The sequence below is a fragment of the Phyllostomus hastatus genome, unplaced genomic scaffold, assembly GCF_019186645.2.
Source record: "Phyllostomus hastatus isolate PE091 unplaced genomic scaffold, TTU_PhHast_1.1 phas_contig_152, whole genome shotgun sequence".
NCBI classification, from domain to species: Eukaryota; Metazoa; Chordata; class Mammalia; order Chiroptera; family Phyllostomidae; genus Phyllostomus; species Phyllostomus hastatus.
In genome coordinates, this window is record NW_025333622.1 from 5,212,016 (window position 1) to 5,233,716 (window position 21,701).

The following is a 21,701-nucleotide window of genomic DNA, read 5'->3' on the forward strand; positions in this document are numbered from 1 at the left end:
TAAAAAGATTTTATTTATTTATTTTTAGACAGAGGAGAAAGGAGGGAGAAAGAGGAGAGAAACATCAGTGTGTGGTTGCCTCTCGAGCACCCCCTACTGGGGACCTGGCCCGTAACCCAGGCATGTGCCCTGACTGGGAATTGTACCAGCAGCCCTTTGGTTTGCAGACCGGCATACAGTCCACTGAGTCACACCAGCAAGGGCAACTTTCTGTTTTTATATTAAATTTATTGAGGTGACATTGGTTCATAGGGTCATATTGGTATACATTTCTGTGAAATATGATCTGTATATTGCACTGTGTGCTCACCACCCAAGGTCAAATTATCTTCCCTCACCATATATTTGACCCCATTACCCTTTACTAACCCTAACCGCCATCCCACTGGTAACTGTCATGCTGTTGGGAAATGCAAATCAAAACTGAGTTGCTGTTGTCAAACAGCAGGTGGAGTCCTGCTGCCCAGCAGCACCCTCTGGGCAAAATTCTGGAGACAAAGGTTTGGTGATAAAGGAAAGGAGTTTTTACTCAAAAGCTACACAATTTTGAAATAACAGCTTTCTACATGCATTAGTCACTTAAGCCTATCAATTAAGACTAAAATCTGACTCTTTAGTTATAGCTTTAATCATTTAAGCCTATTGATTAAGGCTAAACTCTTTAATTCCTGAGTTCCCCTTTCATTCCCCCTGTTAGTATTAGTTCACAAACTAAAACAAAATAAGATAAATAAAGCTACACAATTTTGGAAGAATGGCAATCTTCTGCCTCAGAGCCAGACCCCTCTAGAACACCCAAAGAATAACCCAGCCACCATGTGCCAGGCCAGCCAGATTCTAGGCTGGGCCTGGAAGTTTCTTCTCCTATCCAAAATATTGTCCTTTGGAAATGCAGGTAGATGAGACATGGTCATCCAGGTATCCCTGAGGAAGACAGGCAGTCACCATCCTTTTATTTTTAAATCTTCTGGCCCGTAATTCCATGTGCTCCTGAGGTGTTCAGCTCCTCAACCAATCCCCTCCTAGGCTGTTTACCATTGCCCCCAGCACCCTCCTCCTAGGACCACTCCCGAATCCTTCCCAGTGATCTGATCAGCTATCTTTGTATCAATACCACCTCACACCTGTTAGAATGGCTATTATCAACAAGACAGGCAATAATGAGTGTTGGAGAGGTTACAGACAAAAAGGAACCCTATTCACTGTTGGTAGGTGTATATGCTGGCATAGCCACTATGGAAAACAGTATGGTGATTCCTCAAAAAATTAAGACTAGAGTTACCATATGACCCAGCAATCCCTCTTCTGGGTATCTGCATGGAATATTTGAATACATTTATTCACAAAGATATATGTACCCCTATGTTCATTGAAGCATTATTCACAGTGGCAAAGACATGAAGACAACCAAAGCATACTTCAATAGAGTGTTGGATAAAGAAGACGTGGTCCATATATACAATAGAAAATTTTCTCATAAAAAGAGAGAAGCCCTTACATAATTTTTGTTTTAATTGAAAACTATATTTCTTCAAAAGGTACAGCTAATTTCCTTTCATGATTCATTGGATTGGGTTTTGCACTTCTTTAAAAAGTCTAATATATCCTAAGGTTTTGCTCTCTGATTCTAAAGATACTTTAGTATTTTCTCGTATATAAATTGTCAATGTAAGAAACATCCAAAACTGTAGAGAATTTGCATACATTTTTCTGAGCTAAACTGATGACATGCTGGGAAACAACATTTCAAATGTTGCAAAGAATGACAGTTTTGCATTTTCTTTTATACATTTGTAATTAAGAAATGTAAAGAAGATTTACATGAAAGAAAGCAGGATACAGAATAGAAAACAATATTATATGCTCCTTGAGGGTGGTTATGCCCCTAAGGGATTTGAAAGGGAGCATTTCAAATGAGTGTTAACCTAGATGCACAAAAACAATGGACAGGACTTGCGGAAAGTGAAGAGAAACCATTTACAGGCCTGGAGGTGACTACCCACCTTGGCCTTTCCAATTAGGAGTTCATGACCACATCACCCTGTGAGGTTACTTTTGGTCACTGAACTTGTACATATCCCCATTTTCATCCACAAAGTCTTATAAATGATTTAAAATTTTTGCCTACAAAACTTTATTTATTTTCCCAGTTCTGTAAATCAGAAGTTCAAAATGGGTTTCTATAGACTGGCATTGAGATGTATGTCAATAGGTCTGTGGTCCTTTGAGAGGCTCTAATGAAAACATGTTCCTTTGTCTTTTCTAGCTTCTAAAGGCTGCCCTCATTTCTTGCCTTATGGCCCCCAGCCAGTCATCATATCACTCTGACCTCCACTTTTAGACTCCTCTTAACTCTTTCACTGGTGAGGTCTCTTGCCATTGAATTGGTTTACCACATAATCCAGGATAATTTCCTCATCTCAAAATTCTCAATTTAATCACACCTGTAAAATCTCCTTTTCCATAGGGTAATATATTCACTGGATAATGGGATTTGGACATGGGCAATTTTGGTGGCCATTATTTGTTTTCCCATAAGTGATAACCCTAAATGATACTACTGGCACTACTCCAGCTGGAAAAGTGTGTTATCAACTTGTTTTTTAAGAATACCTTTCCACTTTATTTTTATCGTAGGGAGAATCTTCCTTAAGTATCTACCAATTCATATAGTTCTTTATACTCTTTATACCATTCTCTCAATGAATCCTTTTTAAGCAATAACTTAATTATATATTGTTATGTTTAAAGCCCATTCTGTAAAAAGTGTTGTAATCAGAAAAAGAAAAACCATGATGTAGATCTAGGTTATTAATTCATATGCCCCAAAGGTCAAATAGATAGCATAAATTAATCAAATCAATCTCAGTGAAAGATAATGGGATTGCTATTAATTGTCCAGTATAGAACTAGCATAACTGCATTCAAGACAAATATTTTTTAAAACCTTTTGATCAAACTAAACAAGGATGCCAGCTACAAGATTGGGTCCCTGATTTAGGTAATAGTTGACCTTTAGGTCTATAAAATAATAAAACATAATTTTTTCTACATTTAAGAAAATCCATGATCATTAGTGGTCTTTTCAAGTATTAGATTTTTTTCTTTTTAGGTCTTTTTAATGTCTTTTTTATTACCATTTATCCCTATTGTACCCTCTTCCACCTCCATCCACCACAATCACCACACTGTTGTTCATCTCCATGAGTGCTTTTTCTTTTTTGCTCCATTCTTGCATCCCCCTAACCTCCCTGCCAGGGCTATCAGCCTGTTCCCTATGAGTCTGTCTCTGTTTTGCTTGTTAGTTCAGTTTGTTCATTAGATTCCACATATGAGTGAATTCATATGGTATTTGTCTTTCTCTTCCTGGTTTATTTCACTTAGCATAGTGTTCTCCACATCCATCCACTATTAGAAAGGATACAATTTTCTTTTTTATTTTTACTGCCAAGTAGTATTCCATTGAGTAAATGTACCATAGTTGTTTTATCTACTCATCTACTAGTGAACACTTGGGCCGCTTCCAAATCCTGACAATTGTAAATAACACTGCAGTGAACATGGGGTGCTTATATTCTTTCAAATTAGTGTTTTATGCTTCCTTGGATAAATTCCCAGAAGTGGGATTGCTGGTCATAAGGCTGATCCATTTTTAATTTTTTGAGGTATCTCCATACTGCTTTCTACAGCGGCTGTACCAATCTGCATTGCAACGAACAGTGCAAAAGGGCTCCCCTTTCTCTACATCCTCACCAGCTCTTGCTGTTTGTTGATTTATTGATGATGGCCATTCTGACTGCGGTGAAGTCATATCTCATTGTGGTTTTAATTTGCATTTGTCTGATGATTAGTGATGTTGAGCATCTTTTCATATGTCTGTTGGCCATCTGTATGCACTCTTTGGAGAAGTTTTTCTTCAAGCCCTTCCCCCATTTTTTAGTTAAATTGTTGGGGGTTTTTTTGGTGTTGAGTTTTGTAAGTTCTTTATAAATTTTGTGTATTAACTCCTTATCAAATGAATTGACAAATATGTTCTCCTATTCTGTGGGTTGTCTTTTTATTTTCTTGATGGTCTTTTTGGTTTGATGTAGTCCCATTTGCTTTTTTCTGTCATTTCCCTTGCCTGGGGAGATATATCCAATAAAGTACTGCTGTGAACAATGTCCAAGATTTTGCTGCCTGTGTTTTCTTCTAGGATGTTTATGGTTTCAGGTCTAACATTTAAGTCTTTGATCCATTTTTAACTTATTTTTGTGTGCTGTGTAAGAAGGTGGTCTAGTTTGATTTTTCTGCATGTATCTGTCCAATTTTCCCAACACCATTTATTGAATAAAACTATCTTTAGCCCATTGTATGTGTTGCTTCCTTTGCTAAGTATAAAGTGACCATAAAGGTGTGGATTTATTTCTCTGCTCTCTATTCTGTTCATTGAACTGTCTGTTTTCATGCCAGTATCATGCAGTTTTGATTGCTCTGGCCACATAGTATAGTTTAATATTAGGTAGCATGATTCTTCCAACTTTGTTCTTCTTTCTCAAGATCACTGTTTTTATTTGGGGCCTTTTTGGGTACCATATATGTTTTTGAAATATTGGTTCTAGTTCTGTGAAATACATCATTGGAATCTTGATAGGAATTGCATTGAATCTATAGACTGCTTTGGTTATTATGGACATTTTAATGATGTTAATTCTTCCTATCCATGCACATGGTGTGTGCTTCCATTTATTTGTATCTTCAATTTCTTTCTTCACTATCTCACAGTTTTCTGTGTACAGGTCTTTTACATTCTTGGTTAGATTTATTCTTAAGTATTTTATTCTTTTTTAAGCAATTGTGAATGGGATTGTTTTCTTAATATCCCTTTCTGATAGTTCATTATTGGCATATAAAAATGCAACTGATTTATGGATATTAATTTTGTATTGTGCTACTTTCACTGAATTCAGTTATTGTAGTATTTTCTAGGTGGCATCTTTAGGGTTCTCTATGTGCAGTATCATGTCATCTGTAAATGATGACAGTTTTACCTGTTCCTTTCCAATTTGGATGCCTTTTATTTTTTCTTCTTGTCTGATTGCTATGGCTAGGATTTCCCATACTATATTCAGTAGGAAAGGTCAAAGTGGACATCCCTGTGTTGTTCCTGATCTTAAGGGGAATACTTGAAGTTTTTGCCCTTTCAGTACGAGTGGTTTTGTAACATATGGCCTTTATTATATGTAGGTATGTTCCCTCTATTCCCACATTGCTGAGAGTTTTTATCATAAATGGGCACTGGATTTTATCAATTTTTTTGCATCTATTGATATGATCATGTGGTTTTTATCCTTCATTTTGTTTATGTGGTGAATCACATTTATTGATTTGTGAATGTTTTACCAACCTTGCATTCCCTGTATAAATTTCATTTGATTATGATGTATACTGTCTTTGATATATTGCTGTATTTGGTTTGCTAATATTTTGTTGAGGATTTTAACATCTATGTTTATCAGGGATTATGGCCTATAATTTTTTTTTAGTGTTTTTAGCTTGTTTTATAATTAGGATAATTCTGGCCTTATAAAATGAGCTTGGGAGTCTTCACACCTCTTGAATTTTTTGAAGTAGTTTGAGAAGAATGGGTATTCATCTCAGAATGTTTTGTAAAATTCACCTGTGAAGCCATGTGGTCCAGGGCTTTTTTTGTTGGGAGTTTTTGGAATAGTATATCATTTTCATTAGTTGCAATCTGTGTATGCAGATTCTCTGATTCTTCCTGACTTTTGGAGGATTGGATGTTTCTAGAAATTTATCCATTTTTGTTCAGGTTGTCCAATTTGTTGGTGTATAGTTGTTCAGAATATTTTCTTATAGTCCCTTGTATTTCTTTGTTATCAATTGTTATTTCTCCTTTTTCGTGTCTGCTTTTATTTGGGTCCTCTCTCTTTCTTGATGAGTCTAGTTAAAGGTTTGCCAGTCGTGTTTGTCTTCAGTTCTTGTACTCATTGAGGTTTTCGTAGACTCTATTTCATTTTTCCCTGTTGTTATTTTTATTGTAATTCCCTTCCTTCTATTCACTCTGGGCTTTGTTTGTTCTTTATCAAGTTCCTTTAAGTGTAAAATTTGTTTATTTGAGCTTTTTCGTATTTATTGAGATAGGCCTATAATGCTGTGAATTTCCGTCTTAGGATTGGTTTCTGTATATCACAGATTTTGGTTTGTTGTGTTCTAATTTTTATTTGTTTGGAGGTATCTTTTGATTTCTTCGTTGATGTCATTGTTGACCCATTAATTCAGAGGTGTCAAACTCCTTTTTCACCAGAGGCCACTTCAGCCTCGAGGCTGCCTGCAAAGGGCTGAATGCAATTTGAGGACTGTATAAATGTAACTACTCCGTAACAGTTAAGCAAGAGCTCGGTACTGCTACTGGGTAGAAACAAGGTGGAGGACCAGATTCAGCCCCATAGGCCTTGTGTTTACCACCTGTGCATTGTTTAATAACATGTTATTTAGCTTCCATGTCTTCATGTATTTTTTAGCTTTCTTCTTTTGATTGATTTCTAGTTTCATAGCATTGTGGTCAGAGAGTATGCTTGATATGATTTCAATCTTCTTAAATTTATTGAGATTGTCTTGTGTTCTAACGTGTTGTATCCTAGAAAATGTTCCATGTGCACTTGAAAGGAATGTATTTCTGTTGCTTTGGGGTGAAAGGCTCTAAAGATACCAAGTTTACCTTGGCAGAGATCATGGCTGATCTGAGAGATAAGCAAACTAAAATGTCACTACATATATCAGGTGCATAGGTTCAAGATCATGAGTAGCTGTGTGTTTGTATGTGATTAATGTTGAAGCCATCAGTTTGATTATAACAGATGTTTCATAACGGTGTGTGATATTCAATAGTAAATTGTATCTGAGATATTTACTGTGTCCTAAGAAGTAAGTGTTAGTGTAGTTTTTTATTTTTGAATTTCAAAGTCTGTATTATGTTTTTTTTATTTTCCATTGAAAATGGCTTGAAAAATATATCAATTCAATAATCCATGAGATGTTGAATAACTTCAGTGAATACTACTCAGGTCTTATGGTGAGAATGATAGAGTCGAATGTGAGAATGAAAGTGATTTAAAAGATGAGGATTATGTGGAAGTTCATTCAGAAGATTCATATACTGAGCAAGTTATTTCCAGTGAAGAAAGTGAAGATGATTTAGACATGAATGAAGAGTGTTTTTTAGGGGGAAATGATAAAGAATCAAAATGGAGGAAATGTCCAATAAGAAGACAAATTAGAAAAAAGCCACAGAATGTTTTGTGTCAATTTTTGTTAGTTCAGCCAAACACAAAAAAAAGCTGATAGAACTTGAAACTTTGAACTGCTTTATCACAAATAATACTTTAGACCTAATCGTATTATATGCAAATAAAAACATCGATTATATCTTGAACCAGTTTTCCTGAGAAATGAATGCTAAATTAATAGACAAAACTGAATTGAAAGCATTTTTAGGCCTCATATATAGCTGGTTTACATCTCAGAAATTGGCTAAATTTGCAGGATTTATGGGCTACAGATGTTGCTGGGATTTTTTTTTTCCACATTTGAGCACATACTGTTAATGAATGTATCTCTCAGATACACATGACCTATGCTGTAATTTCTTTGACCACAATCTCTACAGTGCTAAATCCATTTTATCTAGTTTATCATTTAAGGCTGTTATTTCCTTGTTGATTTTCTGTCTGAAAATCTATTCATTGAAGTAAGCGGGGTGTTAAATCCCCCACAGTAACTGTATTTCTATTAATCTTTCACTTTATGTCCATTAACATTTGCTTTACATATTTTGGTGCTCCTGTGTTAGGTGCATAAATGTATACTAGGGTTATATCCTCTTTTTCCCTTTATCTTTATGTGGTGTCCATTTTTGTCTCTTATTATAGCTTTGGTTTTAAAGTCTATTTTGTCGGATATAAGTATGGCTATCCCAGCTTTTTTTTTTCTTTTCCATTTGCATGAAATGTCTTTTTCCATCCCTTTACTTTTAGTTTCTGTGTATATATTTTGTTCTGACATGGATCTTTTGAGATAGCATATATATGGGTCTTTGTTATCTTACCCATTCAGCTACCCTATGCCTTTAGATTAGAGCATTTTAGTCATTTACGTTATTGCCATTTATTTTCTTAACTATTTTTCTGGGGGGGGGGGGTTCTCCTCTTCCTCCTCTTCCCCCTCCTAGCAAGCCCTTTAGCTTTTGTTGCAATGCTATCCCCATGATGTGGATGTTGTTATGCTTCATGTTGTCCGAAAGCTCCCTCAAATGCTCCTGATTTTTTAATTCTTTTTTCTTTTCAATGCTTTACTTGGGTGTTTTTTCTACCTTGTCTTCCAGATTGCTGATTCCATCCTCTGCTTCATCTAACCTACTGTTTATTCTTTCTAGTCTATTACTTATTTGAATATTACATTCTTTATTACTGATTGGTCATTTTTTATGGTTTCTATGTCTTTTTTCATACAGTGGAGCATCCTTATAATCATCATTCTAAATTCTATCTGATAAATTGCTTGCCTCCATTTCATTTAGTTCTTCTGGAGAATTCTCTTATTCTTTCATTTGGGGCCAGTATCTTTGTTTTCCCATTTTGGCTGCCTCTTTGTGTACATTTCTGTTTATTAGGTAGTTCTGCAAAGACTCAGGTGCTGACCTATGTCAGACGTTGTCTGTGATTGTCCCTGGGCAACCTGTTTGGAGCGATCAGCAATCCTCATCTTCTGGCTCCCTCTGCTGGGCCTGGGTGTGTGCAGAAAGAACCAGTCTGTTCATCAAAGCCAGCTTTTACAGCAGTGGGCCTGGGGAACGGTCATCTAAGTTTCAAAACTCCCAGAGATCTGCCTCCTCCTGTAGGCTTTCTGTTAGTCTTAACCAGTGAAATTGCCTCCAGCTTTACTGCTCAGCAGCAGGGCTTAAACTTCACAGGGTGGGACAGAGTAACTGCTGGGGACGGGGCTAATGCCCCACCTCAGACTGATGCCACTTGGAGGGGAGTGTTCTGCCCAAGAAAGATGGCTTCTGCAGTATATGGAATGACTCAACACAGATCCTGACAGCTGATCCTTCAGCTCTAACCAGAGCCACCAACCCCAGACTCTCCTTAATGAGTCTCTAGTCTACTCTGTCCTCCCTCAGCTGGAGCCCAGGCTAAGTGGCTTCAAATGAAATTTTATGTGTTGGAACTTTAAGAGGATGGCTGCATCTCTAGCTGTCTCTTACTGGCAGACAGAAACCCCACTGCTTTTCAACAGCCAGTGCTATTTGGGTTACTTTCCCACTTCTGGTATTATAGGCTGGGGAGCACAGCTTGGGGTTTAGAGCCCACACTTCTCAGGGGGAGCCCCCTCGGCTGCTGAAATATCCCTCCAGGACTTCAGCTACTGCCCCCGAAACTCCAGCCAGCCAGCTTACTCGTGTCTCTATGCTCCTTACCAGTCTCGTTTTGGTGAAGTGGTTTATTCCCTAAACCCTTGGTTATAAGGCCTCTGTACAGTTAGTGTTCGGTGTATTATTTAGGATGATTTTTCTATAATTTAGTTGTAATTCCAGTTTGGTCCTAGGAGGACATAACTTCCACCTACTCTGACACCATCTTGAGTCAAGTATTTTGTATTCTCACAAAGATTAAATTAATTAATTTAGTTTCTCACAAAGAGTAGTTTAGATCACATCCTGTGAGTTTTTTAAAGTTATCTTATCTCTGTCTGTATGAGTGTGTGTATCTCCATTTCCCAGTTAATCTGTTTTGCGATTATTGATAAGTTCACTGATAGTTAGAAAGATAGGTCTAAAGACTAAATGGTGAAATAAAGGACTATAATAGAGGTTTGAAAACACATGTGAAGGAGCAATCAATTCTGCATTATGTTAGGAATATGGAGAGGTGATCACCTAATGATTTTTAAGATGGATGACATTTGAGCTGAACTTTGAAAAATTAGTTTTCTGGGATAATTAGCATTCAGTCTGTATTTTACTTAATAACCCTTCTATTAAAACTACTTATTTTGAAAAGAAAAAGAAACATGTTGCTTATTTCATTTTATCTTCATGATTCCGGTCCCCTCCCCCTAGATTTTGTGTACAAGTGCTTTGGAAAAGATGGCTGATATTAGCCTCAAAGAAGTAACCTTGATAGTAGGTGTGGTCACTGCCTGCTATTGGAACAGCCTCTTCTGTGGTTTTGTTTTTGATGATGTTTCAGCAATACTGGATAACAAAGACCTACATCCGTCTACACCTTTAAAAACTTTATTTCAGAATGACTTCTGGGGAACCCCTATGTCTGAGGTAAGTAATTACCTTCATAATTACTTTCATATATTCCCTTACTTATAGGAATTTCAGATTTTAAAATATTCTGGTAGTTTATTACTCCTAATTTTTTATCACCATTGTCATCATACCAATTAATGAATTAATGGATTTTTCCCCTAAATTTTATGAGACATGTTTTTTTTTTAAATTGATAGGAAGTTAAAGATACGTTTTTTTTAAAGCAGTACTTTTTTCTCTCCTTGGATGTGTACCTTGGCTTAATCTTCTAAAATATATGTGTATATATACATATACTATATATGTGTATATATATATATTTGAAAAGTAAATTTGTTAGGAGAACAATATGTGTAATACAAGCCTGTTTCTGACTCACTGACTTTTTCCTTTCTTATAAGTCAAAAGAGATGACTACTTGTGATATATTTAACCATTTAAAAATACATATAATTTTAAAATAAATTAAACCTTTGTAAACATAGTTAGTACACATACTGCCAATTTCCTGTAGAAAAAATGTGATATATTAAAATTTTTAAATGTGCCATATCTCTTAGCTAATAATTAATTTGATTTTATATTCAGAACCCAAAAGTTTATTTCATTTTTATGAGGATAATTTTACTTTGCCAGATTAAATCCTTGCCAGTTTGGGATCATACAAATTGGATTCTAATTTTAGTCCTATTATCTAATAGCCGTTTGCAATAGGCAATAATACAGCTTTTAGATGGCAGGCCACTTTCCTAATCTATAAAACAATAATACTTTGAAGATAAGTTTATGAATTAATATGTTTACAGTATCTGGCACATAGTTGCTAAGACATGATATATAATACTCTTTTATAGTTATAGTTTGTCAATCATCATTGGTGGCTTATTTCTGCATTCTTCAAATCTGGAAGCTTCACAAGCATAGGGATGGGATCTTTATTTCCCTGCTCATGAGCACATCATAAGTATTCTTGATAAATAATCAGACTGTTTTCTTGCAACCCTCCTGTTATCACCCAAGTCTAACCTTTAGAAAAATAAATCTTTCGATTAACAAGGGAAAATTTGTTTTATTGTACACTCTTTTCTAGACAGTTGATTAACCCTGTCCCTTACCGTTTAACCCAGAGACCCTTAGAAATGTGTCCATTTCCCTATCTTATGGCAGTGCCTCTTGTGATTTAATTATGACATCAACATTTTGACCTGAAAGTTTAGCTGGTCAGATTAAAGGGCTCATGAAAATTATCATACTATGGTATTTGTGATGTTTCTCAGCTTCACGGGTGAAAATTTGTGAAAATTTTGTTCAGAGCACTTATGAGAACACGCCAAGAAGCAGTAAACTCAGGTGGAATGTATGAACAAATTAGAATAACAATTTATAATGAGTGTTGCTTCCCCCTATTTTTTTTGTTTGTTTTAATACACACCCAAGGACATACTTATTGGTTTTTAGAGGGGTGGGGGAGAAATATTGATTGGCTGTCTCCTGTACAAACCTCGACAGGGGACCAAACCTGCAACCTAGGTATGTCCCCTGACAGGGAATTGAACCTAAGACTTTTTGGCCTGCAGGACGATGTTCCAACTAACTGAGCTACACTGACCAGGAGGACTTCCTTGTATTTTCTGATAGGCATGTTCTCTCCCAGTAGGGAAGTGTGCCACTAGGGAATAATTATTCTTGGTATATAGGTGTCATAGGTTTCTTGACAAGCCTGGAATTAGCACTTTTATAGGACCTAATGGTTGATTTTATCAAGTAGTGATAGCCTAGAAGCTGGCAAAGGCACACACCTTTGTGATGATATTTGTGCAAATGTAGATCTTAAAGACATATTTTGGACTTAGGACATTCTCCTTGACCTAGATGAATACTACCACACTAGGGAATCTTTAGACTCCTCTGGTCCTCTAATTGTTTAGAATAATTCCTTTAGTAAGCCCATTCTTTAGATGTATAATACTCTGTTTATTGATGTTTTCTTATATTGCAACCCTGGCTGCACGTAGAATCTGCCTGGGGCACTTTAAAAAAATAAATTACCAAGGCTCTACTCAAACCTATTAATTACATTTATCTCATATTGGGATTCTGGCATCAATATTTTTTATTCTGTTTTGTGTGTGTGTTCTCTTGTTATTGTGGGATTTGGCAGGGGTGTGGGGCAGGGAGGACATGTAAGTTACCCAGGTGATTGGTACAGCCCTGGTTGAGAACCACTGACCTATAACAAGCTGCACTCTTCTGGCATTTGGCCTATGAAATACTGTGTTAAGGTAACCTCTACAGATATCCTGTCATTATGGTTTGCCGTCTATATATGGAGATTCACATTAACAGGGAACTGTGAGCTTATTTTTTTATTATATTTGTGCTTGCATTTGTGTTGCCAACCAATACCATGAGTAATTATTTCTTTAATGTACCTGAATGTAATAATGATCTGAATTGTCTTGTTTTAATGGAACTCACTGTTTTACTCTATTTTCACAGAGTAAATTTGATATCTAAGCTGATGATTATCAACAACATTGGAATCTTACTTAAATGGATTATTGATAAATTATGTAAATAATTAATTATATTAATAATTAATCTATATTTTATTTTTTATTACCTATGGCATATATACATCTAGTAGACCTAATAAAACAATTGTTTATTCTGCAATTAAAAATACCTCTACCCTATCACTTTTTTACTTCATCCTTTCAACTTGCAAATATGTTCTAATGGAACCACAATAATATTTTAGGCACTCACAGTGTTTCTAGAGCCATTTTTTGCTTTCTGATACAAATCATGTGAATTCAATATGGTTTGTGCTTTAAAAACAATGTTGTGTGCCTCACTGAAACAAAAAGGATGTAGAGGAATTAGCCAAACAGGAAAGAACATTCTAGGTAGACCTCACTCTTGCTGTGTGTGTGTTGTTAATACAAACAGTTATGAAAATGTTCCTGATTTCAAAGTGTGTGTTGCTTGTGCTTCCCTGTGTTCTGGAGTAGGGATGAACAGTCTGAAGTCTGCCCAACTATGGTAAGCGGTAGGAGAGCAAGGAAATTGAGTGTGCATTCCTTATATAAAATTACAAGAAATTGCCTTGGCCAGGTGACTCATTTGGTTGGAGCGTCATCCCATACACCAAAAGGTTGAAGGTTCAATTCCCAGTCAGGGCACATACCTGGGTTGTGGGTTTGATCCCTGGTCAGGGTGTTTACGGGGGCAACTGTCTCTCTCAATGTCCCTCTCCTCCCTCCCCAAAATCAATAAATATATCCTCCAGTGAAGATTTTTTTTAAATGTTCTAAAATTATAAGAAATAATTAAGGTTACATTTTATATATTTTTCATTTGTGTGTTTTATTCTTAAACCTGATTTGATTTTTGTCTTGGAGTAAAACTATTTCTGGTTAAATGTAACTTCTAGTTTATAAAAGAAATCAGTACTTCATATAAAATTTGATTTATTGTTAATGGAGACTATCATAGCAAAGGTGTCTATTCTCTTATTCTAAGAAAGTTTTTCCTCTTGTATTACTCTGTGTAATATTTGGGGATTTTCAGTTTGATGTATTCAGGTTTATACCTCATGGGCATTTTTTTCATAAAACAATTGACAGTACTTTTTGAGCCATTATTCTTTAAACTGCAGTGGTAAGTAAGCATTCCATTCTTATATTTCCTTCTAAAAATCTAGCCAGCAGTTATATAAATGCTGGTGTTGATAATAGATTGGGGAGCAGTCTTTGTAGATAATCCTGTGCTCAAGCTTGATTAGTACCACTATTTTTCTACTTTTCAAAAGAGCTTTGTATTAAAGAGGATTTTATATGTTTTTCCTCTACTGTTACTTCTGTGACCACTATATATCAGAATGGAAATTGCCTTGTTTGGGGATTAAGGAAATAGGAATCACAGATTATCTTTTATCTTTGTGTTATTCGAGGGGCATTTCATTATTGTATTATTTCTCAGCCAAATGTGATACTTTTGTTAATGAATGCAATGATTAGTTTATATACCTCCCCCCAAAGACCAGAGTACTTTAGTAATCGATGTTTTTTTCTTTTAGGAGAGAAGCCATAAGTCGTATCGCCCCTTAACAGTATTGACATTTCGCTTAAATTATCTGTTTAGTGAACTGAAACCAATGTCATATCATCTCCTAAATATGATTTTTCATGCTGTGGTCAGTGTGCTATTTCTTAAAGTCTGTAAACTTTTTCTGGACAACAGAAGCAGTGTGATTGCTTCTTTACTCTTCGCCGTACACCCAGTACATACTGAAGCAGTAAGTAAAACTGTAAATTAAAGTTTGTTTTATTATCTTTTTACAAAACCTACACAGTGACTATAATGGTATATATACTTAAGAGTAATATTTAAGCATGACTTTATTATAGACTCTTAAATTACTGTAATAAGTCCAAACACCCTGGTGCATGGAATCTAACTTTCTATTATGTAAAATTTTAAAATTCAAAATATTTTTTGAAACATAAACATGTATTATCAAGAACATGAGCTAAATCACTCAAATTCAGTAATGTAACATAAATGAATACAATTTTATTATTTGCTTATGTTTAAATATTGTGTGTGTGTGTGTGTGTGTGTGTGTGTGTGTGTGTTGGAGGAGTGAGTTGTGTCTCCCACTATCTCAAACTTGTGGTATCTAGCATTTTCCTATACATTTACCAAAATGATAGGTTGTTTCAAATTTCACAGTGAGTTCAGAATACTTTGAAGGGAGAGGTTTGGTGTTTTTTTATTTAAATTTTTAGAATTTAAAAGGACTAAAGTTTATTATTTAAACTCTAATTTGCAGGCTTATTATAAGATAAAACTTAATGAATTTCTGATACTTTTGTGTTTTCAGAATACTAGTATTTTAAGAAAATATTTAAGAAGTACTTAGCTTGTTTCCTTTTTAGATTAAGAACTACACTGTATATTGTACTATAATTATGTAAGATGTTACCATTGAGGGAAGCTGGGTAAAGAATATAAGGGATCTCTCTCTACTATTTTTGTAACTTCCTGTCCATAATTATTTCCTAATAGTATTAATGAAAGAACTTGAGTCACTAAAAAATTTATTTTTATGGAAGATATACAAATTCACCACATGAGGGCACTCAAAGAATACCTAAGAAAGAAATGTGCACTTGAAAAGTTATGGCAGTTTAGTTTCTCATTAAAGTACTTTTGCTATTCTGTACAGTTAAAATTTTCAAGATGCTCATTAATATGATGCCCCCTCCTATCCATTTCTAGGTAACGGGTGTGGTAGGAAGAGCAGAACTTTTGTCATCTATCTTTTTTCTAGCTGCATTTTTGTCATATACAAAATCAAAAGGACGGAATAATTCCATAGGTAAATGTCTTAACATTTAATTTTTTTCTGTAGCTGTAAAACTTGATTAGGCAATTTTTATCTACTGTAGGGCTACTTATCAAACATATGCCACACTTGAGGTTTGCCATTATGTATTGTACTACTTTAGCATGTGTAGAAATATGAAAGTATGCAACATTGTTAATATTAAAATTTCTTGCATATAGTTTACATTTTATCGTGACTAAACAGGTTCTCTATGATCTGTTTTTTAAAAATTACCCTAGGATATAGAAGCTGTAGGGTCATTCTTAGTTCCATCTGCTATTATCTGTAAATGATATAACTACCAATATTTCGGTTGTCTTTCTATAAATAAATAACACCTCTGAAAGCTGTGAATTATATTAGTCAAAATTAAAAGCCTATTAGAATGTAGCTTTTATTATGTTTTGATCATAGTTGAGCTATTTATTGAGTCCTTACCATATGGCCTACCCTGGTCAGTTTGCACCTTTTAAATCATACTAGCATTTTTTTTTTTAACTGTCAACCAAATGGAGGTCACATTATCCAATAAGAAAACTAAAGCTCAGAACAGTCGCCCAAAGTCACAAGGCAGATTAGGAGCAGATCCAGAATTATACCCACAAGTCATTGTTCTTTAGTTAGTTACTACTAAGTAGTAGCCATTCAGTTCAAGTTGATGAAATAGGTTTTTCATTTAAATAGAACTTATTAATACTCTGTTGTGAATTTTAAAAGAATAGTATTGATTTAAATGCTTATTAACCTGTTTCAGTTTTTAGTCTTTTTTTAGTAAGAATGGTACTTTACTTTGCCTATTAGTTTGCAGTTTCAGGTTTTGAATAAATTAGGTATATTAATATCTGTGTGTTAATTTTAGCTATTTGTCTTTATTTCAAATTGATAGCTCATTCTCATGTCACTCAAGCTTGTAAGTTAAAGTTTCTCTTTTGCAAATTGGCCACCCTACATTTGTTTTAAAAGTTAGTATTGGTTAGATAATCTTGCACAAAATTTTTTTTTAGTTTATATTATACATCTTAATGTTTTGTTTTGAATATGAAAGCATAAATTACTTAAATTATTTAAATATATTTTACATGTTTTGGAGGTCTTTTATTTCTTTTTAGAGAGAGGAGAAGGAAGGGAAAAGAGAGAGGGAAACATCAATGTGTGGTTACCTCTAGGGCGCCCCCTGCTGGGGACCTGGCCCCCAACCAAGGCTTGTGCCCTGACTGGGAATTGAACCGGTGACCCTTTGGTTCAGAGGCTGGCACTCAATCCACTAAACCTCACCAGCCAGGGCTATTTAAATACATTTTAAATATATATAAAGCACAAGTCACTGGGAAATAGCACAAATGTGAGTATATTACAGAATCACGAGTAAAGTTTTTAGTAATGTCTAATAGTTGTCTAACTAAAAATATCTTTTTGTTGTGTTAAAAAATTATTTTGTGTAGTTTTATATTTTTCTGTTCTTAAATTGTAGTGTGGACTGCAATTGCATTGACAGTGTTTTTAGTGGCTGTTGCAACATTGTGTAAAGAACAAGGAATAACAGTTGTGGGAATTTGCTGTGTGTATGAAGTATTTATTGCCCAGAAGGTAAGAAGAAATATAAATTTTTTGATGTTATCATTTATTATTATTTGTTTGAATCTGATTATAATAAACTTATTTTCAAGATGTATCATTATATCAGTCTGATTACCAATAATAATACCAGAACTTGGCAAGAAACAATCATATTTTATCTCCTACTCACTGAAAATTACTTAACATTTTAGAACACCTTCAGTTTTTTAAAAGCTACTTTTTAAGTTTCAATAATTTCATTATTGGAATTCCATTCATGGAATTATTGAAACTTAAATTGTTAGGCAAGTTAGAATATTTTACAATATAATTAATTATTGGCTAAGATTACTGGGTTCAGTTTTATGTATTATCAGTTCCACAAATTGTTTTAAATTTATTTTATAGTTATAGTCAATTTCTAGCGAATCTTGCATTTAAAAAGTACTACATTGTTGAAAACATTGTAGTATATGGTTATTTATTTAAAACTTTTTTTTCTTTTCCAGTATACTTTTCCATCATTATGTACTACTGTTGGACACTTTTTCTGTGGAAAGGGTAGTATTCCATTTTCTATGCTGCAGACATTAATAAAACTCATTGTTTTGATGTTCAGTACCCTGTTACTTGTTGTGATTAGAGTCCAGGTTATTCAGTCCCAACTTCCAGTATTCACCAGGTATGAATTTCTGCCTTGTTTTTTATTAATTGTTTTTCCATCCATCCTTGTTAAATTAACTTTGGATTTTAAATGATTGTAAATGTTCCAGAAAGTCTTTAGTTTGTATTGAGGTTTTTTAACAGCTTGGTTGACTTATAATTAATATTTTTAAGAGTCTGCATATACTTAAAATGTACAAATTAATCAATTTTGAGATATGTATACACTCATGAAACCACAGTCAAGATATTAGGACCGTCAAATTGGTTAAGTATTAAGCCGTCCGTATGCTTAGTAATTTTTTTCTACTCATTCCATTAATTATTGAGAAAAGGATGTTGAAATCTCAGACTATAATTATAGAATTTTCTCTTTTTCCTTTGAGTAGAATCGGTTTTCTTTTTTCGCTTTTGTGTTAAAAGGTTCTATTAATACGTGCATAAACATTTTGGATTGTAATTTCCTCCTGGTGAACTGATCTCTGTATCATTATTAAATGAACTTTAATATCCCAAATAATAGTCTTTACTTTAAAATTTGCATTTTCTTATACTAATTTAGCCTTTTAAAACATATTAATGTAGTTGGTGTTATGTAGTTTTCCTTTTTCCATCCTGTTACATTTTATCTGTCTATATTTTTATATTTAAAGTGTTTTCTTTTGGAAACTTTAGAGAATTGGGTCTTCATATTTTGTTTGTCATATTTTGTCTTTTTTAAATGTATTTTATTGATTATGCTATTACAGTTGTCCCATTTCCTCCCCCCCTTCTTCCCCTCCACCCTGTGTACCCCCTACTGCCCACATTCCCCCACTTTAGTTCATGTCCATGGGTCATACATGTAAGTTCTTTGACTTCTACATTTCCTATACTATTCTTAACCTCCCCCTGTATATCTTCCACCTACAATTTATGCTGCTTATTATCTGTACCTTTTCCCCTTCTCTCCCCACCCATTCCCCCGCTGATAACTCTCCATGTGATCCCCCTTCTGTGATTCTGTTCCTCTTCTATTGTTTGCTTAATTTGTTTTTGTTTTTGTTTTAGGTTTGGTTGTTAATAACTCTGAGTTTGTTGTCATTTTACTGTTCATATTTTTTATCTTCTTTTTCTTAGATAAGTCCCTTTAACATTTCATATAATAAGGGCTTGGTGATGATGAACTCCTTTAACGTGACCTTATCTGGGAAGCACTTTATCTGCCCTTCCATTCTAAATGAAAGCTTTGCTGGATTGCTAGAGCAATCTTGGATGTAGGTCCTTGCCTTTCATAACTTGGAATACTTCTTTCCAGCCCCTTCTTGCATAAGGTCTCTTTTGAGAAATTAGCTGACAGTCTTATGGGCACTCCTTTGTAAGTAACTGTCCCCTTTTCTCTTGCTGCTTTTAAGATTCTTTTCTTATCTTTAATCTTGGCTAATATAATTATTATGTGCCTTGTGTGTGCTTCCTTGAATCCAACTTCTTTGTGAATCTCTGAGCTTCCTGGACTTCCTGAAAGTCTATTTCCTTTGCCAGATTGGGGAAGTTCTCCTTCATTATTTGTTCAAATAGGTTTTCAATTTCTTGCCCTTCCTCTTCTCCTTCTGGCACCCCTATGATTTGGATGTTGTAGTGTTTAAAATTGTCCTGAAGGTTCCTAAGCCTCTCCTCATTTTTTTGTATTCTTGTTTCTTCATTCTGTTCTGGTTGAATGTTTCTTTCTTCCTTCTGGTCCACACTGTTAATTTGAGTCCCAGCTTTCTTTCCATCACTGTTGGTTCCCTGTACATTTTCCTTTATTTCAGTTAGCATAGCCTTCATTTTTTCATTCAATTTGCGACCATACTCAGCCAATTCTGTGTGCATCCTGATTACCAGTGTTTTGAACTGTGTATCTGATAGGTTGTCTATCTCTTCATCTCTTAGTTGTATTTTTTCTGGAGCTTTGATCTGTTCTTCATTTGGGCTATTTTTTGCGGGGGGGGGTCTCAGTGCACCTGTTAGTAGTAAGGGGCAGGGCCTTACGTGTTCACCAGAGCAGGGCAACCAGAATTGCTGTGTTGTGGCGCTGTATGTGGGGGAGGGGTCCAAGAGGGAACAGTGCTGCTTCCTCTGCTCTGTGCCAGTTTTCAGTCATTTCCTCTGCCTCCCAAAATCAAATTGGGTCCTTCTGGTGCAGATTCCCTGGTGGGTGGCCTTGTGTATGTTCTAGGGTCCTGTGGGTCTCTCCAGTGAACTCTCCTGTGAGGCTGGGAGTTTCTCCTGCTGCTTCAACCCCCACAGGTTTGAGGCTTTATTTCCCTGCCCTGGAACTCTGGGTTATGTGGTCTGTCTCACTCCCCAGTTGTTCCTCCCAGTTTATCTGCACATGAATGTGGGACTGCCCGGTCCACAATCAGCCACCTTACCGGGTCCGCCAGCCACCACCTTGCCCTGATTTCTCTCCACCCGGCTGCCCAACTCTGCCCCTCCTACAGGTCTAGAGGAATGTTTCTTCCTTAGCTTGTTTGTTGTCGGACTTCCAGACAGTTCTATTTTCTGACAGTTTTGGTTGTTTTTTTTTGTTTGTTTGTTTTTAAATTTGTTGTTGGCCTTGTTTTGGATGTGCTAGGAGGCACAGTGTGTCTACCTGTGCCTCCATCTTGGCTGGAAGTCATATTATGTGTCTTTTCAATGGAGTGTTTCAGCTAGTTACATTTAATATGATTATTGATATAGTTTGGTGTAAAGCTACCATCTTGTTAATGGTATTTTGGGTTTTGGTGGGGGGGGTTGTTTGTTTTTTGTCCTATCACTCTCTTTGTTTTCTTTTTTCTCTCTTCATTTGGATTATTTTCTTTATTAATTCCATTTTTACCTCCTGTTGGCTTATTAGCTGTAAATCTTTGATTTTTTATAGTGATTTAGGACAGTGATTTTCAACCTTTTTCACTCCATGGCACACATATACTATAATGATTACTAAAATTTTTTAGCACACAAAAAAATATGTTGCATTTTTTGCCAGTCTGACCAATAAAATAGGTATAATTTTGATTCATTCACACTGAACAGCTATCATTGCATTGGCTGTTGTCATTTTTTTATTTGACAATCTAAGGGAAAAGAGGTCAGTGTCCCTGACTAAATATTCAGGTAGTGCATGTTTTAAATATTCTTGTAGCATACCAGTTGAAAGTCTCTACTTTAGGGTTTTGTATCTATCCTTTGCTTATCACAGTTTATCTTCAAGGATTAATATAATGCAAGTAAGTATATATAGTATAAATAGCAATATGTACAGTATAAACATATGAGTATATAAGTAAATTCTTCTATAAATATATAAAATTATTATAAATAAGAACTTCGCCTTTGTGTTATTTGCATACATTTTTCTTGAGTATACATTGTATATCCCACAATACAATGCACTTGTATTCAATGTACAAATGCACTTGTACATTGCACTTGTTTTCTCCTTCTTTAAACTTTTAAAAACATTTCATTTATTTTCAGACAAAAGAAGGGAGGGAGAAAGAGAGGGAGGGAAACATCAGTGTGTGGTTGCCTCTCACGCGCCCCCTATTGGGTACCTGGCCTACAACTCAGGCATGTGCCCTGACTGAGAATCCAACCAGCAACCCTTTGGTTCGCAGGCCGGAGCTCAGTCCACTGAGCCATACCAGCCAGGGACTTTGCTGTTATTTTCTGCTTTACATAATTATCTTTTCAAGAAGTTTAAATCATTTTTTAGTCTTTTATATTAACAAATGGAATTACCATGTCTTGTATTCTTCA

General features: G+C 35.1%; 1 protein-coding gene across 2 annotated transcripts in view; it reads left to right on the forward strand.

Annotated features, from left to right (window-relative positions):
* The window catches only part of TMTC3 (transmembrane O-mannosyltransferase targeting cadherins 3), a 77,291-nt gene that overhangs the window by 17,579 nt on the left and 38,011 nt on the right, over positions 1-21,701 (forward strand). For both annotated transcript variants that reach the window (XM_045830570.1, XM_045830569.1), the window contains exons 2-6: positions 10,121-10,336; positions 14,403-14,621; positions 15,608-15,707; positions 17,188-17,303; positions 17,783-17,955. In XM_045830570.1, coding sequence (XP_045686526.1) covers positions 10,148-10,336; positions 14,403-14,621; positions 15,608-15,707; positions 17,188-17,303; positions 17,783-17,955 — 797 coding nt within the window. In that variant the 5' untranslated portion in view covers positions 10,121-10,147. The remainder of the gene's footprint in view (positions 1-10,120; positions 10,337-14,402; positions 14,622-15,607; positions 15,708-17,187; positions 17,304-17,782; positions 17,956-21,701) is intronic.